Source organism: Pteronotus mesoamericanus, unplaced genomic scaffold (assembly GCF_021234165.1).
Source record: "Pteronotus mesoamericanus isolate MK-2021 breed Mesoamerican mustached bat unplaced genomic scaffold, CSHL_Meso_final contig_73, whole genome shotgun sequence".
Classification (NCBI taxonomy): Eukaryota; Metazoa; Chordata; class Mammalia; order Chiroptera; family Mormoopidae; genus Pteronotus; species Pteronotus mesoamericanus.
In genome coordinates, this window is record NW_026555245.1 from 29,360,019 (window position 1) to 29,380,298 (window position 20,280).

General features: G+C 36.0%; 1 protein-coding gene across 8 annotated transcripts in view; it reads right to left on the reverse strand.

Moving 5' to 3' along the window:
* NFIB (nuclear factor I B) overlaps positions 1-20,280 on the reverse strand; it is a 434,847-nt gene that overhangs the window by 204,601 nt on the left and 209,966 nt on the right. For all 8 annotated transcript variants that reach the window (XM_054583171.1, XM_054583168.1, XM_054583166.1 and 5 more), the window contains exon 2: positions 16,974-17,505. In XM_054583171.1, the coding sequence (XP_054439146.1) occupies positions 16,974-17,505 (532 nt within the window). The remainder of the gene's footprint in view (positions 1-16,973; positions 17,506-20,280) is intronic.

Consider the following 20,280-nt stretch of genomic DNA (forward strand, 5'->3'; position numbering starts at 1 on the left):
TCTCATAAACACTACAAGTGACCACTATCCTCTGTTTTCTATTTGTAAATTATTTGAAAGAAGCCATCTATATTTTCATTATTTTTCCTTAACTCCTTAAAATATTAAAAGTGCTCAGTACAGAGCTACTACTCAATAAATGCACTTCTCATCTATTTTCCACCTTTATCCCAAGTGTTATATATTTCCTTGAAAGACATGTTTTAATAAGCACTATATGTTTACTTCCTTGACTCCATGAAATACGTGGAATCATAGCAATCACATACAAATATACAATAATTAATATACCGTATATATGTATACACACACACACACACACTTTGGAAAAACCTAATGACCGATCAAATGAATAATAACAAGACAAAGGTTGTTATTCAGTGACTACTCAGAAAATTTGCTTAACACTAAAAATTTTTAGGCACTTAAAGTATTTTATATCACCAATAAAAATAATTTTAAAACTCTGTAACATATTTTTAATAAATAGACTAAACAGTCAAAACTGTTCTTCAGAGAATTATCTTACAGAAAATACTGAGATATCTCTTCCAAACTCTTCATGGGACTATAATTCAGTGCAATTGAAGACATAAAGGAGAAAAAATATAAATCACTATTCAAGTTCATGAAAAGGTTTGGAATTTTAAAGTCTTGGTTTCCTGCATAAGTACCATTACCTCAATATTCCCTGCTAGACTATAGTTATGGGTACGTTCTTGTTTGCTTCTGATTATGTTTATGTCTGGAATTTCTTTATAACCCAAATGAAAGATGGACAATAATAAAGCTTGCTTATGAAAAATGGACAGTAATAAAGTATACTGCATTCTGAGAAGAAATTTATATAGGACTCCACCATCTTTATTTTCCTAGAAAAGGTTAGTTCTTTAAGGACCTAGAAATACTGACATGAGCATTATTATTTGCTGTGGTTCTATATCATTTGCTTCTTTAAGGATCAATTTGAGACATTACATAATAACTACAATACCATATTTTAAATTTTTCTATGTTAATATTTTTCTCTCCACTTTTGTCCAAGTATTGTCCCTAACTTAATGTTCTGCCCCACAAAAGAGAGATCAAGTCTTCCAGATCTTCAGCACAGGTAGTAAAGATTCATTCAATGAACAAATAGTACTCATTACCTACAATGTGTGGACACTGTACTGACTGCAGACTAAGAGTCCTATCAATAATTGAAAACATCTTACAGAGTACCTATACTGTGACAGGCACAGTGTTAAGCATCTCAAAAGTACTTTCTCACTTCACCCTTAGAACAGCCAAGTACAGTCAGTGCCCACTTGTAGAGCTCAGAAAACTGAATCTTAGAAGATATAATGAATTTACCCACTCACATAATGAATAATAGGTAAACAAACACTTGAACCTGCAATTGATGTCAGAATAAGCTCCATATTAGCCATATGGATATTATACTTCATGGTCTTATTGAGGTGAAAATGACACTTTCTTATACCAGTGGAGATACAAAAGAAAACAAAACAAGTATTCATAAGAAGCAGATTTTCCCATTTGAGGAGCTTCCCTTGTATTACTTTAATAACACTAATCTGATTTGCCCCTAATGTTATATATTCAGTTTAAATAATTTATACTCATTCATTCAACAAATACATGTATTCTCTTTTATCACGTTCTTCCATAACATTTCCATTGATTTTGGTGTCATGCACTTGCACAATAACCATAATTTAGTCATCTATTTTTCCACCTAAAATTGTGCCTTTTAACATGCTTTCAAACTTTCCCAAACTTAAGCTATCATACTAGAAATTAGCTACTAAAAGTAGTTGATATTTTTTTCTGTTACTGCTAATCTCGGCTTTAAATTAATGTCTGATGTATTTAAGTATGCCTTCATATACATAAGCACATTGCAAGACATTGATAAAATATAATTTACAAATAAGTCTTTAATGTTATAAAATAATTCTTACCTTAGCAAAAGGATTCATTTAAAGTGTCCTTTTGGAATTGAATTCCCCTTCTGAATTTAGTGTTTTAGTTTCTAAAAATTAAGCTAAGAAAAAAATCTTAAATTTTTTAAAACAGCTCTTAAATAAAATAAGGTATGTGGATGTTTGTTTTAAACTTTAAAAAAGCATTTTTTAAAAAACTGCAATGAGAGATATAGATACCACACAAAGGAAAGTAGAGATATAGTAATTATAGACTAATCTGAACATTGTAGAAATCCAAGTGGAATTTAAACCAACTCCTCATAAGTAGTTCCATATCTTCTTCCAATAACTAACATTCAAAAAATAGTTTTTCTTACAACCAATCTCAAATATGACCTACAATGTTACTGGAAATCAGGCAGGACATTTTTAACAGATCCTTTCTGTTTCCACCACCATCAGGTCCATATTAGTTGACCACTTAAGCAGTATTTTCCATCCACTGAAGAAGAGAAAGGAGTCGTTTTTATGAAGACCATGGCTACAGACTGACTTCAATAGACTATATTCTATGGAAAGGTACAAAAGAAAAAACTGGACTCACGAATCAATTGATCCCAATAAATTACAAATGATAATACAAGACTTTTAATCATGATTTTTCTCTATATTCCTTTAAATAATGATTTGCTATTATGTTCACAACATAATGCTTCTCTTATTTATGCTTATTTATCCCTGTGCAGCAATAAAACTAACACGAACAACCGAAGTGTCTTTGGGCCTCTCTTATACTCACTGCTGCAAAGTGGGAAGGTCTCTAGGAATTCTCCCAGCTCTAAAATTATATAAGTTAAAGACCTCTTTCTTAAAAAAGAGTTTTATCTAGATTGAACAGAATGATCTGACTATTGGACTTTGAACTGAGCAACATGAGAGTGTTACCCAAGAGTCAAGTTACACATTTTCTATTTCTCTTTAATAAATAAATGTATGAAAATCCCATATTTAATAAGAGTATACTAAGCTTAATTAAATATTGCTTACTATAAAGGGCATCGCCCCTCTGCCAAGGTAACCAGAAGCCAAATTCCTAAAACACTGAAGCTAAAACGGATTGTAGAAGACCTCACGCCAATTCTCTTACTTGACAGATAAAGAAACTGAGTCACTGAAAAGCCCAAAGTCACCCAGGTACTTGCAAACAGTAGTAAGGCTACCACTTTACTTCTCTTCCTCTTCAGCATGTTGCTTCAATCACTGTGTGGCATAGAGTGAAACTCTACATCAGTAAACAATGGAACAGAAGAAGGTAATTCCATTACTGAGTCACTAAATAATTTAGAACCTAATTTTTCTTTTTCTTTTTTCTAAGGCAAAGACCTTATGTTCAGAAACTTACAGTTCAAAGTACATTAAGTAAAACCATGTCCATATGCAGATATATCTTCTCCCATATGCATCTTAAGAAAATAGCAAACAAAAAAAATTTATCATCAGCCCCTAGAAAACAAAAACTGAAATTAAAAGAAAGAATGGAGTAAATCTAAATTGTATATTTTCATTCCTTCTAAAAGGATTAAATAACAGAATTCTAAATGGTTTGTTTGTACTTTCCATGCAATATGTAGATTAAGCATGAAATTCTGTTTGGGACACTTTGACATCTGTTTTCAGTGCATTACAATGAAATCTGGGGACTTGATACATACATTTGCTGTAATAAAACTGTCACTAATCAGTGTTTTCCAAAATATTGCCCATAACTATTACTATTCAGTAGTCTCATTTGCATGATCTAATATTGTTGCTACATCGTGTTTTTCCCTGAAAATGTGTTAGCTGGTCCCAGGCACATGGTGTAAAATGGATACAAACCACTCAATAATCTCAGCATTTCCATAGTACTCTGTACATACGCATGCAATCTGTCCTAAAATTGAACTAATACTTCATTCTTCATGAAATATTTTCCGTATAACTGGAACACCTAAGACTGAATTCATATCAACCTCAATAAAGAGCCCACATCAAGGAAGAAATCATGCCTCATGAGGCGTCTACAAAAGAAGATGTAAACATAATCCTAACTCAGAAGTCCCTTTGACAAATTTGTTACATGCTGTTTGATTAGTGAATGCACAGTCTGTTCATTAACTTAACCACTTCTATGAAACACAGAACAAAACTAAACCAGATTTTAAAATTGTGTCTACTTCATTTTCTCTAGGATTAATAAATAACTATCAGTGGCAGGTATCAAGAAAATACCAGCTCACAAGGTGTTAACACAACTTCTTGGATATTAGATTGAAAAAATGCTTCCACTTCATATTGCATATATCTGGTGGGTAATGAACAAAACTTGGATTTTAGGCAGGAAGGAAATAATTCTGAGACCCCCAAACATGCTATTCACAAAAAAAAAAAAAAAAAAAACCCTTAGTGAAAACAACATGTCTACCTATGCTGACTCAAAATGAATTCTCTATTTTATCAGTACTTGGAATCATATTCACATTGCTCAATAGTCCAATATAATTTCATTTTGTCCTCCTATGAACTCATCTTAAACTTGAAATATGTTTTTCTGTACACATGTTTTATATTATATAAATGTTAGATACAAAAAGCAGATTGATTGTAGGCCCTAATGCTGTGTTTGTTAGTACTAAGAAGTCATTCCAAATGTTCCAAAAGGGATTAATGTAGTATAACAAGTCTATTTAATTATTGTAAGACCAGTGATCCTCATATTACTATAAGCTGCTTTTCCCTTATTTAGAGACTGAACAGATATTGTTACATGATAACCGTCAGACTTATCCAAAAAATATTAATGCTTCGTGATCAGGAAATTTAAAGAAATATGTTAGCATCTCCCGGAGGCTATGAAAGGCAACCAATATTTAAGAACCACATACATGTTCCCATTTTAAGTCAACATCAACTTTAAATCATAAGTGTAAACAAAGCTTTTCCAATGTATTAGAAAGACAAAATATCAAATCCTTCTGCCATCAACAGCAATAAATTTTACACATCTTTAACATTTTTAGATGCGCTTTGTTTTATGTACTAAAATACATGCTTTTTGATTTTTGTGTATCCCATGAAGAGAACAGCAACTAAACACCAGAACATACTCTCAAAAAAGGAAAGGCATGACACAGATTATTAAAAATTATGTGCCAGAATCTAAACAAGCTAATCAATGTTCTGATTCTGCTTTCTGTACACCCTAGTTAGTCTTTAACTGATGAATAAACAGTGAGGTAACTTTTCCTATTAACTCCTGGACAGAACACCTTGGTATTATTATAAAATGCTTCGTATAAGAATATTTTTTTTTTTTGCACTGCATCAATGTGATATGCATGTTAAAGTATTTCCCTAATAGGGATTGTGGATATGGGCTAATCTATCCACTTCCCAAACCTGCTGTGCAAAGTGAGGGTGGGCAGCAGCCCACTGGCCCCGAACAGCAAGCACCATGACTAGCTCCCCAAGGACTTGGCCCACCAAGTTCCTTCATGACCACGCGAATCCAACCAAGCAGAGCTAAAGTCAATTCTAATCCCAAATCTAGTTTGGAAAGAAAAAGTAATGTTTTAACCACTTCCCATTTTGCTTCCAATTGTTCTTAGCAAAAGTGAAATCACTTTAAGTAAGAAATATTAAATGTTTTCCTCCAGAGATCATTTAACTAATTTTCTTAACACCATAAACAGGACAAATGGGAAAGACTGATTTAAAGGAGAAAAGTTAAATGGCAATAAAATCAAAACAATTCATGTAACTAACTAAACATCTTTAGTTTTTACCCAACTAGAGGTCACTTTTAAATAAGACACTTTCAGACTTAGATCTAAGAACAGCAGCTTGCTCTCTTCAAGAACAATCCAGTCTAGCCACACCATCATCACTTCTGTCCAACTAAATCTAAAACATAAGTGTAGCTCTCCCAAATGTTGGCAATTTAATTTTTTGTAAATAAAAGTCTTATGCTTTTACTGGAGTACAATGAATTATAGGGCATTGCAATAAATTACTTGCTGGAATTCATTTCATTTGACACGAAAGTTGAGTTAATTACTCAGAGAGCCACTAATAAAATCATTTTATTCTTTCCTCTCAAATCCTCCTAGATTGATCAGGAAATTAATTCTCTGGTAATTCTGATAGAAAAGATTGCTAAAATTTGTAAAGTAATTCCAATTTAAATAGATTTTAAAATATATACAACTAGCCCTGGCTGGTGTGGCTCAGTGGACTGAGTGCCAGCCTGTGAACCAAAGGGTCGCTGGTTTGATTCCCAGTCAGGGCACATGCCTGGGCTGCCCTCCGGGTCCCCAGTAGGGGGCGCGCAAGAAGCAACCAAACACTAATGTTAATTCTGTCTTTCTCCTGCCCTTCACCTCTCTCTAAAAATAAATAAAACCTTTAAAAAAAAAAAAAAAAAAAACTATGTGCAACTATCTAACTTCATCCACGTACATTCAGAGGATTTACTCATAAATATCTATACACATTACTGTGATCAGGACTTTAATTTTCTCTTTGGAATGTCTTATCACCTGAAATACGTAACAACTAATTGATGACCTCTTGTTTCAACGCCCAATCACTCCTTATCTTCACTATTGGATAGTTTCTCTGGAAGCCTACATTATGTTTTGTTCCTTTATAGAGAGTAATAATGTTTATTATTAATATTATTGTTTTTACTTACATTAATTATTTCATGTAATCTAAAAACAGCCCTACAAAGTAGGCATTTTAATCGCCGTTTTACAAAACGGAAAACCAAAGCATATGAAGGGTAAGTGACTTGACCAAGGCCACAAAGCTCATAAAGGGCAGAACCAAGGCTAGGCCCCAAAATGCCAGGTCCATGCACTTGTATCTATGGTCTCCAAAAAGTAAAAAGAAGACGGGAGATCTGCTCAACTCCCAAAGCAATCCAAAATTCAGAAGATGAGACAGAATATTTTAAGTTACATGTTATTTATCCCTCAATCTATGAATGAACCATCCTTCTTAGGTAATTCCTACAAGATCTAAGCCCTACCTCTCTCTTTGTTTCTCTAACATCACTTCTCCTCTTCAACTCTCTGCAACCCACACAGGCACGCACCCCCCAATTACCCATGATCCAGGAACTTAACCTCCTTAACTCAACAGCTGAGATCCATTTTAAATTCTCTCAATGGAAGAACTTGGGCAGACTTCTGATAGAAGTCATACACATTTGTTTTTTAAATCCTCAGGGGCTGGTTGCTGTTCTTGAACCACAGCCCCACTGCATATGATACATTCGCCCACTAATCCAAACCCGACTCTGATTGGCTCTGCCTCTGAGGACGGCAGTGTACAACAAGAAAGGCAAGAGGAATGTTTTCTAGTCCAGGTTGGTTTGTATAGGAGAGGAGAGAGAAACTGAGGCTACTGACTAAAATCAGATTCAGTGAATGTCATTCACCCTTTCTCCTGAGAACTGTAGGATGCTGGATTATCCTACATATTAATATCGTATTATTAATGCATTGAAAAGCATTCAAAGTCCTTGATCCTGTGAACATTCCTAGGGAAAAGTAGTTTAAAACAACCAAAAGAAAGAGAAAAGAGAAAGAGAAAAAAGAAAACCATTTCAGATATTTTTTAAATAGGAGTAGAAAAATCTAGTGCTTTCCTCCAAGGTCCCCGTGCCTGCACCACATTGTCTCTCATCTGTCAGTGTTTCCACACACATGCACAAACAGTATGTGATATACCAGTAAGGAAATGCACATTCTAACTTAAACTTCCTTTTTTCCTCTAATAATTTAAAAATAAAATCTAACAGCTTGGAATTTAAATATTTAATCTGGCAAATATAGGAAAAATCATGAACTACAATGTCAGATTTGGCAAAGAAAATTTTGGTAGGATAAAAATATCTGTTTTAACATTTTAGAAGGCATTTCCAATATTTTAAAAATAAAATTATTTCACTGCTTCAGAAGAGAACAGTTATAAAATTCTCTCTTTTTGCATATGAGGTCTTCATAAAGAATGGAAAAATCGTTTTTTATATTCATTAAAATAAATATTTAATTTCTTACACTGGCAAGAATCTCCACAGTAATAAAATTTCAAATTTACTAATGGTTCACTATGTCATAAAATTTAGCTATTTAAGTCACAAAGGATAGGCTTCCCCTAAAATTATGTTATAAGATGGAATACATAAAGTTTCAATATTACTCTCATTTTTTTAAATTTGTTTTTGTCCTAAGTGTTGAGTGTACAGCTTTTTCCAATACTGGACAAAGATTTATAGGGTGAAGTTTAAAAGTCAGTCATTTTAGGACTTACACGTTGGTAACCAAAAGCATAACTAAATTTACCACTTTTACCCTATATAATAACAATAAAATATTTTTATTGTAACAGCTGAAAATGTTGAAAAGTAATTATTAAGGAAGCCATAAATATAAAAAGCTGAAAAGTTGACCTCAGAAGAGTAGGGAAAAGGAAATTGTGATATGCATCACCATAAAACACAGAAACTGAAAATCTAAGCAGAAGAAATCCAAATGCCTCCCAATGCCAGAATACTATCCCCCACCTCCTGTAGCAAGAAGGGCTGCACATTTGTCCCCATCACTGTCAGCAAACAAAAGAAAGTCACTTCTACAGCCAGACCATGGGAAACAGAAGACGTAGTAGCTACTGCAGAGGGACGTCTTGAATCCACTGGGGTGTAAAGTCAGGGCTGGGGCTTTTTGTCAGCTATTACCATAAAAGAATAAGAGGAAACAGTGACATTACTACACAATAGAAAGGTCAAACAGCTTGCAGCCATTTCATGACCCAGACAAGTCAAGGTCAAAGGATTCAGGTAGCAACTTAGCCAGGGCATAAGTTACAGCACAAATGAATTGTTTTAACACATCAGCTTTGGTCAATTAAACCTAACAAGGCAAGTTGCATCACGTAGCAGGGTTCCTGACACCAAGGCCAGAAGCTGAGACCGACCTCATAAAACAAGGCTTTTAACATAGCATAGCAAATTTAAGGTAATCCATCCAGAAACTGCAGATGTCAGAATAATAAAATACAAGTTGTCCTAAGCAGGAACATTTTTCACACTTTAGAACTCACTAATGGAGGGGTATAGACTTCATATTGACATACTCGTGTTATTAACATAGACATAAATGTAATCTCCTACTCACATGAATTACAGAATACACCCTATTTCAAACACCTTTCTTAACATCTGTGCTCATGATTAGATATTTGTCCTAAACTCTACCATTCCCTGTTAGCAGCAATATATTTCTCCATGTATGTTTTTCACGTGAGTTTTGAAAAATCATGTTTTGGAAAAATCTTCACCTTCATTCACATATTTGTGTCACAATATTAACTGATGCTTGTTAAATGCTGCTGTGTAATTTTGTGGGAGATATATGTATTTTAAAATTCAAGTGAATACTATTTGTTGAATTTTCTATGTTGAAGCTAATCAGAATTTTAAAACTGCATATATTTAAATATTTTTTCCAAAGGCAATTCTGATTTTTTCTTTGCACTTGCTTAAACAAATCCCATTTTCAACTGATCTGTGCTTCATCCATAACTTACTACATGTTCTGAAATGCCTTAAAATTCTGAAAATATACAACCTTCAGGCAACTCTCAGCTAGTAAAATTACTTCATCCATCACCCCATATTTTCAATTATATAGTCCTTATTCTGAGTTCTTTAATTTGTCTGTGATTCATCAATGCTGTCCTGTTTAAACTATCATCATAAACAGAGAGAATATGTATATCTAAGTGTTTTAATACAAACTATATATTTACATACAAGAATCATATGCATCCCCATCTTAGAACATTGCTTAATGAAAATTTTTAGGATTTGTGTGCATGTGTATGGGTGTGTGTGTGGCCTTCAATTCAGCCTCAAGGTTATTCCACCTCATTGGTTAATTGGTAGCCATTTCTTCCAATTTTCTGAATAATATAACAACCAAAAAGCCCAACCATTCAAGTCCCATTAGCCTCACATCCTGTAATGTTCAGTCTAATACAAGCTAATCCCACAGACTCACTCCTCACTACACACACTTAGTTTTCACAAGTTCTCTGCAGTCTGATGATTTGTTCTCTATGCCAAATCCTAACAACTGAATTCAGTTAAATTAACCACATCACATAATTAGAGTTCAAGGACCCAAGAATGTACTTTAAAATGAGACGACATACCACGCTGCCACAGAAAAGTGAGCAAGCTTAAGAGGAAGCTCCCCTCTTGCTATGCTTGGCACTGAGGCATGCTGCTGTAATAACTCCAGTTTCCGATCGCATAACCACACTAGTCCTTGAGATTTCTAAAAGTATTCCTCCTCCGCAAGGATGGAGGAAAAAAGTTAGAAAACTTTGCTTTGAACATTAGGTTGGCTAATCATTTGCTCTGCCATAGCACACACACTGAAAAACTCCTCAAGTGTCCCAAGTTCGACTTTCATCACCTTGAAACTAGCAAATGCTATTGTTTGTTACACGCTGAGAAGAAACTTCCCCTCAAAATCTAGTTTCAGAACAAGGGATCACCCTTGCCTTTCTTTACCCATAATTTTCAGATATTTAAGGATTTCCTATTTTAGAGGGAATTTAATGCTATTCCCACTCTCTGCAAATCTTAAGCTTCACACAAAGCAATAATTACTCCTTTTATTATAAAGTCAGTTATCATGTAAGCCACCGGGATGACAGAAATGAAAACTTATTTATCTCAATTTTAAGAATTCCAGAGAATTCTGATGCAGGCACCCACTGACTCTCTCCTTCTGCAGGTGCTTAAATTCCAAAGAGTTGGCAGAGGTGAGACAAGAAAGAGTGCTCTAAAAAAGTTTTTTAAGCCCACTGGTCTCGATTTTCCATCCGATCGAGCATAATGAAAGTTTACGAGGAGAAAGGCTTTACTGAGTCAGATACCTTGGATTGTTGTTTCAAATCATAGTGCCAAATTTAAAAGGGAAGTTAATGGAGGATTAAAACTTTAATTTCCTTTTGGCAGTCTCCTTCTAAATTCCAAATTTAGGAGAAAACAAGTAAATAAAAAGTCCTACCAAATCTATATTACGTTTATCTGTAGATATACCTCCAATGCACCACTTTAGAAAACAGAAACCTCAAAGACCTAAAGCAGAGGCGGCAGGGGTGCTCCCTGAGTGACCTGCCCAGGTCTGAGTCGCCAGGCACATACCACACTGTCAGTGAACCTCCCCGCGAGAGGCCCAGCCATCATCTCCTGTCACTGCAATTCACAGTTCCCCCAAATTACCATTATCCCTGAAGAGTGGACATCATTTCAGTTCTTTTACATATGGAGTTCCTTTGCCACATAAGAGGCATAGTGTACTAAATTTGCAAGTCCAAACATACTACCTAGAAGAATTATTTTTCATTACCAAATATGTAGAGCTGTGTTTACAGGGCGAGGGTATAACTGTGGAGACATGCATAACACTATCACTGGGATATTTTACCCACCTCTGCTGCCTCCAGAAAGTGGGTCACTATATACTTTTAAATATTTGAAAATCATCACTGATATAACAAATGAGCCCCCCTCTTTCCCTTTGTAGAGTGAGATCATATTAATAGCAATGCAAGAGCTTAGTCTGCCATATCAGAACACAGATGCCAGGCTTTCCCAGCTGGCAAGTGGGGCCTCAGAGTTTAACTCTTGAGTTGTCTGGCCATGCTATCATGGCAGGGACATCATGGCACAGAGAGCGAACTTCTGGCCCCTTAGACTGTGTTTTCTTCTTATCAGTGAGAAAATCGCTAAGTATCTTATCTTACAATATATGTTCCCACAAAGGTCTCATTAAGCCGAAGCATAAGACATGCCAATAAGAGCCCTTCTTTATCTGGTGAACTGCATGTGAGGCAGAATGCAAACAAATGAGCACTAGAGTTCATGAGTTCAGTCAAGGACAGGATGCTAGATGGGAAAATTTAACAGTGTTCCCCTAAATCAAACATGCTTACAGACTTCATGCTCTCTGAGCATTTCACAATGCCAGCACACCTCCTCATCCTAGAGAGCAGCCTCATTTTAACAAATTACGGAAGCTTCATTTTCCCCGTAATGGGAAATACCTGCAAATGAAGTGAAATTTTATTAAAATGTTAAAATGTGCTGTCAACTTGCAAACACTTGTCTACTTAAACTTTTTATAAAGAAATAATTGTTACCCAAAAGGATTTTAAAAGTCAGTGACTAAAGGAGGAAAATAATTCCTAGCATTTAACTTCCTTGCTAATGGTATGTGACAACAAGGAAGGATTCTATTTCAAAAACAATAATGATTAGAGCCTCCCTGTAAACAAATCATATTTTTCTCAACTTCAAAATGCACTTTATCATAATGTTTAACAATACACCAAAAAAAGAGTAGCCATCTAATATTGGATCACAATTTTAAGGATACCACAGGCTAATGGAAACTCCTCTCTCATGAGAGCCATGAGGTTGCTGGACCCTCTGTAAGAGCACTCCAAAACATGTTTAATAAGAGTGCAAAGTACAGTCCAAAAATCAGGCTCACTTAGTTTAAACTCTAATCTATTAAATTCATGACAACAGTTCCTATCTCTTGAGATCTTTAAAGGTCTTAGTGTGTTGTGATCTCTCTCTTCCTTCAGAACCCTTCCCTGCCTCAGAGAAAGCCCAGTCCTCACTCTCCCACCCCACCCTGTTTTCCTCTCCTTCAGGCAGGTCACTGCCTAGAGAGTCAAGGCCTCTCATAGGCCAGACTTCCTTCTTTGCAGCCCTTTGGGTAGAACTGCTAATGCCTCTTATTAATTAATGAGATAATGGTGGTTAACTGGAAAGCAGTATTAATGCTAACTATCTAGGAAACTTCAACCAAAATTATTTTAGCCTTTTGGTTGGTTCTCCTGGTGTGCAGAATAGTGCATTGATAATTTGGCAACATTTTGATGCAGAACTGAAACATTCAGGAGTGACTGATTTTTATCAGACCTTAAAACATAGGCTTCCTCATTAAGGTTTTCTAATTTTTTTTTTTTTTAACATTTACACTGTTACACATTACTGACAGGAAAGAAAAGTAAGGTCCTGTCAACGTACTACTATAATATTTGAGGTGCAAAAATTGAGGGACCCAGAAACTGTCTAAGTAATAAGTAGTGATGTGACTGAAAGCAAGAGTCAGTCGTAATAAACGCATTACATGGCACGAATTTGGCTAGTCCCCCACACCCCTCTCCTCACACACCCTGCATCCTACTTGTACATTTATGTCTCTGTAAGGTGTGCTATGCAAGGCTTGCCTGCTTTTTTTTTTTGTTTTCTTTTGTTTTGCTTTGCTTTGCTTTCATAAATGCAATAACAAAGACAATATGGGGAAAAGGTACCACCTGCCCAGGAATCATTGGACATATTTAATATCTTTGGGAAAATGGAGGCCACTTTAGAGCTATTTTTTCCCTTTAATCTGTCACAGTCTTAAAAATAAAAAATAACCTAAAAAAAAAAAAGGAAGGGTTTTATATTAGCTAAGGTTTGCTGCAGCAAACAAGCAAGCAGCTTTCATTCAGGGATTGTCAAAAACTTTCCAGTGTGCCCACTGCAATGCGGATGCCAACCAACGAATCAAAGGCATTCAGCAACTAGACAAAGAGGGTCTGATGCCAACCTCGGTGCCACTGGCAACCATTATTGGCATCAAGCACAGTGTCTGCCTTTTTTTTCCCCCTCGCCTGGCACTTCACAAACAAAATGGCGGTTCTTGTAGCAACGAAACAGCCGAGGGGCAGCCCTCTGAATCAATAACGTCAAATGATTTTATGGATTTAAACGCAGTTACTACCAAATGATGTGTATATTTCAGGTAAAGCGGGATGGGGGGGTTACATAATTTTATAAATGACTATATTGAACATGACCCTTTACTAATGTACAAAAATTGAAAAATGAACTAAATTGCGGCCAACCAGGCTATAATGCAGAGAAGAAGCTGAGTATAACAAAGAGATTTAGCTTTAAAGAAAATGCTGCCGTGCGGCCATGTGATGCAAAAGTCTAATGAACTATATATCAAAAATGATTTCGAAATGCATAAATTTTTCTCCACACCATATCAGATGCAGATGTAGCACTATAGCTTGTGTCAAAGCTATAGTAACTCTTTCCACATTTCAAAAAAGATGAGGCTCCTGGGCATGAAGAGGGGGAAAAAAGTGTGTGGGTTGAACCAAAAGAGAAAGAGGGAAAAAGAAAAGCATAGGAAGTTGGTCAACAATGGAACTTTATTATATGTTGGTCTTTATTTCATCCTCGAGAAAAGATGTAGTTTATGATCTTGTATAAATAACCAAGAGGACTATTGACATTTCCAGATCTGGAAATTGTCAATATATTGTAACATCACTCCACACTGCAATGCGGATGCCAACTAACAAATCACAGGCATCCTGAGCTAAACAAAGAGGGTCTGATGCCAATCCTGGTGCCAGTGGCAACCATCTTTGGCATTCTCTCTGTTCTTTCTCATGTTTTCCTCCCAGTCGTTTAGAAGTGGGGCAAGAAAGAAAAAAGGGGGGGAAGGTAATTCTGTTGCTCATTCTGTTGCAAGCATAACATTTTTCTTTTCTGATTTTTTTCTTTCAAGTTTTTCTTTGTACTTCTTTACCTGATTTATAAAACAGACTTAGGTGGGTTTTCATGTACTTAAGAGGAGAAATAAAAAGTCATTATGGGGATATGCAGCCCACCGACTGACTTCAGACTTATTTTTTAAGATGCTTTCATTAATTAACTGTACTACAAAATGACATAATTAACCTGTATTTAACCAAAAAAAAAAGATATAAGTTTTGAAAAAGGGAAAATGAAAAAGCATCCTGATGTGATTTAAAAATAAAAAACAAAAAATGCCACCAGATGTTAGAAGAAATGATGTATTGGCAGGTAGGAGAGGATGCAAATTAGATGCACAATGTAAAATAATGAAAGGTTTTATGATAGAGCCTCAAAACAACAACAAAATCAATGTTTTCTCTGAAAATGTGGTCTCCAAGAGTTGCTTAAAACTTTATGATTATCATGACGGATGGTGCAATGCAGAAGGCATTTTATGCATTTTTCTTTCTTTAATCTATCTTCACAAAAATAAAGGATATGTTCTTTATTGTCAGTTCATCAACCAAGAGAGTTGGCTGCCTGCCCCGGGAGTGAATGTACAAACGTGCACACCTCAAGGACTAGGCTTCAAGCAAGTTAAAATGTGAGCAGCAGTCAAATGCTTGCAAATCTTCCCCACACTGCACTAAAAAGTTACATGACCCACTTTTTAAAACTTTACTTTTAGCCCTAAGTTTTCACAGCACAGTTACAACACATTTACAGGCAATCCAACACATATGTACAGCCCACCTTAACATGTCATCTCCAAGACAGCTGTCAATCAAATTAAGTGTCATGTGTCAATGAACTTTTATTTTAGGACACACAGGAAGGAAACATGTATGTTCGCTAAACCATCATTGCTTGGACTTTAATCCTTAAATGCACAGAAATAAAAATGTAATGTTTAATTTTTTTAAAAAAGCAATGTATGATGTCTCACACTATTAAAATCAAACTAAGAATCTTTAAATTACATTCAAGCATATCTCTAAAACTGCATCAAGGAAAGATAAATACAAAAAGCACATAGTAAGTTACCTAGATTTCTGAGTCAAAGAGTAATTCTGGAGTTTTATCTTTTGGATAATAATAAAGTTCATAACAATTTATTAAATCCCACATTTATTTACCAAATGTCAGATAACCATCTTCCACCTCGCTATCCATAGGGCATTTTCCCTACTGCCAGGCCAAGTTGGGAAATAACCCACCATCTGCAGCAGCTCAAACTTCAGTCCACTTTTGGTATGCTGTTTTTCAAAATAATGTTTTACTATGCACTGTTGCTAATATAAGGAAATCTATATCCTGACACAGTGATTTAAAGAAAAGAAATTCTCACCTACTTAAAGAAAATATGTGAAGAAAAATAAAATACTAAAGAAACATATTTCATCAACTCAAAAAACGCTAAGCAAAAATAGCCCTTATTTTTGAATTATTCAGGCAACATTTATATCATTCCCTTTATCACGTATTTCTTTTTTTAAAAAAAGAGGTATGGTATGTGGTTTCTGCATTCTTTCTGCATTTTTAAACCAACTAGTGTAACTAGTCAACTTTCTATTTTTGTTCTATAAGGAAAACTGCAACTTTTCTCCTCGGTAAGTTTTATGAATTTACCCTCAAGTAAACTAACAACATTACGTGTTCCCGAGTCACTCTGAAAAAATATTATAACAAGTTACTTAAACAATAACAATAATCCATTTAATCTATAATGAATATTACACAATCAAAAGTAGATATTGACAGAAATATTTAAATTAAATAAATCTAGGTCTACATAAAATATACTCTCCAGTATTGGCTACCTTGAGCATCCTGTAATAGGAAATATTAATTCTATTTTCAGTGCAATAGCACTAGACTCATGAACAAAGTTCATCTCCCTCATTTGTTTGGAGGCTAGTAAAGTGCAGCTTGACTACTTGCAAATAAAGTTCCATTCTCAAAATGAGTAAAGATGACTAGGTGCAAGGAAAATAGCCTTAGACAAAAACGGTAAAGTGTAATAAACTACATTTTTCAGACTATTCTGTGTCTTTGAAAAAGGAGATTATTTCAAAGACATTTGAAAACGTATCTCTTTGTGGTCTTTCTTTAAATGTCCATGCCTATCCAGGTACGAAAGCTCCACGTCTATTTCCCGGGTTTACACATGGCAGTGGACATCTGAGAGAAACAGGGCATGTCACTCTGTGCAGTGAGTGAGGAACAAGATCTAGGGGCCTTGAGGACCATTTAACCCAAACCACATATTCTGTATATGGAATTTGTGGGCAGTGTTTGCGGTACGAGAAGAAAGAACAATCTGCTCCTACCTTGTTCCTGCACGTAGTATGCCAAAAACAAATCAAGCTCCTTAACTGATACTGTGATATGATGTGGCTGGACACAAAGTGCTGGATTTGTGCAATGTGGGGATTTCATGAGCCGCTCTCCATCGGTACTTTCCAAGGGGATGCCTTTGAACAGGATCACCATGACTAGATCCAGACGCCAGACTTTGTCTGCCTGTCGCAGGCAGTCGATTCTCCTAATCTTACCCTTCTGGTCAGGATTGGATAAGACACAGCACGGGTGTTTCTTGCCAGTCACGGTGAGCACAAAGTCCTCTCGGTACTCCTGGCGGATATCTTTGCGCAGTTTGGCCAGGAGCCTGGATGCCCACTTCTGTTTGATTTCAGGCTTTTCACTGAGAAGCTCATCTTTGACTGCTCTTTCTTCATCCTTTGACATTCGCTTCTCATGCTTTTTAAAGTACTTGCGTTTCCGAGCCTGTAGGTTGAACCAAGTATAGGCGATTGCACGGACATGTGGAAGAAGTGCCTCAATGAATGGGTGAAATTCATCCTGTGGGAGATGACAGGGAAAAAAGACGACATACGTGGTCAGTTTAGCTTTAAATGCTCAAAACAAAAAAAAAAGTCCACTGTCCATTCCCAATTCAGTACAAAAAGTTATGCATAAAAATAACATTATTTTCTTAAAATTATCAAAATAGCAAAAGAAGACAATCAAGTATGCCAAGCTGCCCCTTTTATACCAAACTCACAGACTGATTCTCCCTCCTAAAAAGAAAATAAGGTTTATATTTGTATTTTCATTCTGGCCCCATCCCCCTCATTCCCACCATGCATTCCACATTCTTTAAAATGTAAGCAACCAAGGTGCTCGGCATCTAATTTAATATTTAAATATTGGATTGAGCAACTAACACTATTCAGTACCATTTTACAAAGAACAAAGTGAGTTGTGTTTTTTTGTTTTTTTTTTAAATCGGAGCAAAGCTGTTCAGAAGGCAGGAGCGATGCCACAGTTCATTTCTCTTCTCTGTGGCACAAAAACACAAAGCATATAGATGCTCAGTGTAATGCCACACAGTTCCCGCTTTTGGAGCATGCTCTCAGCAAGAGGCTGCTGGTGGCACAAAGAGCATGCGCCATTAAACTTGATCCATTTTCTTATCAAACGTCCAACATTCCAACACTAAAACAGCACCATTCCAAGAGTGGTAACTAGAGAAACCGGTATACAGTGAGGGAAAGTGGGCAAAGGACACAGCTTGGCGTATCAGTGTCCTGAACAGAAGGTTTCCATACTTTGCGAGTGCATTCGCTCCCTCCACCACCACCACTAGCCCCTGACACACACACACACACACACACACACACACACACACACACACTCTCTCTCTCTCATACTTAACACTCTCCTGCTCTCTTGTACGCATACACTCTCTTGCATTTTTAAATAAAAGTTTCTAAAGTTCAAAATAAAAATTACATGAAAGTTCTTCCAGCAGCTTTTCCTACAGAATCTGAAGCCCCACAGACTCGGTTAATTTGTTAACTGATTATATGAGTATGGCAATTATTCTAAACCCCTTAAAAATCAATCTGAGCTGAACAATGAAAAATGGCAACTTGGCACTAACTTTACATTCTTTGTGTCTCTGCATGCGGTGGCAGGGTGACACCAAGAGTGCACCGCTGGTCACTTACTGCTTTTGTGGAATCAATACAATTCATTTGCTACGCACATGAATGCTCAGGCAGGACTGTGGGTGCACGTATGCATGTGCTTGTGATTCGGCACGTGTACAGATCCTATAGTACCTATCCTCTGAATTAAGTGGTTTTACCTTAGGCTCCTGCATTTTTTTTCCTGCCTGTTTCATCTAAGCCTTTTTCAGGGAAGGGAGCCACAAGGAGTGGCAGATAATCTTTACCCGCAAGTATTTCAAGTTACTTCCCAAAGCAGTCAGTGTTTCATTACTTCTTGCTGTATATAAAAACTGTCTCATAAGCTTAGAAAAAACCCTTAACATCTTTTATTTTAATTCTTTTTGAGAGTCAGAGAGAGAGAGAGAGAGAGAGAGAGAGACTGATTGTGATTTGCTGTTCCACTTATTTATGCACTCATTGGTTGATTCTTCTATGTGCCTTGACCGGAGATCAAACCTGCAACCTTCTCTTATGGGGACGATGCTCTAACCAACTGAGCTACCTGGCCAGAGCCAAAGGCCCTTAACATCTTGTGCATGCCTACTGCATGCATGTAATAAGCCAAGATCTGATGCAAATAAGAACTTCTACCGCAGCCACATTTCTGGTCACATTGACTATATTGTCACTCCAGCCAGCCACAAAATAACTTTCTCTAACTGATCATATCCCAAGTTAGAACTTACATACACTAGTGATGGTCACCCTGAACTATGTGGAATAGATTCTATTTAACCAGCAGACTAATGAATTCCATTAGGTAAAAATGATGAAAGTATAATTAATGACACTCTTAACAAAGACAGTGCCCCCAAAATTCCATGTAGTTAGGAATCCATTTTTATGATGAAATTCAAAGTTTCAAGGCTGAAGACTGCGACATGTTAGCCATTTGCGGTTCAGAAAAGGAAGACGTGCATGTCTGATCCGATCAATAGTGCAGTTATCAAGTGTTTTAACATATTGCCGTAAAACGTTCCGACAGCAAAATATGTGTAAGTCAAAAGTTTATAACAATACAGAATACAGATGATTATATCACAGCATGAGGCATAAACAAATGCCATGGAGGAAATCATTAAACCGATCAGTAGTTTCCAGCAGAGATTTGAACAATTCAGTTACTATGCGAGCACATTAAACTAGGCCATGGAAAGAGTTAAACCACAATCTGTTCTTTGTGTGGGAAGGCAGCCCTGCTCACAGCAACCACAGCCCATGATAAGACCTCCCTATCTCCATACACTTCTGATGCCATGCTTTCAGCTTCCACTGTAACTACAAAAACTTTGTTTATCCCCCTTAGAAATATATGCAAAAGGAAACCCTCCTCAAGGAAATGTGGACTTAAACATGCTTTTGGAACTCACTCACTATATATAATCTGACTTTTACTATGATTTATTGATATGACTAAAAATGTACATACATACACTCATAAACTGAAAATTCGAGAATGTAAAGAGTATATGGGGAGCAGCTTTTTGTCTCACTCATTTTACCCTTGCCATACTTGTGGAAAAGCAAAATCATTTTAACAGATATTAAGCAATGCGGGAACTCTTAAGTGCTTATATCCTTAAGTACTATGTTCAGTGACATTTCGTTTTCTTATAAGACA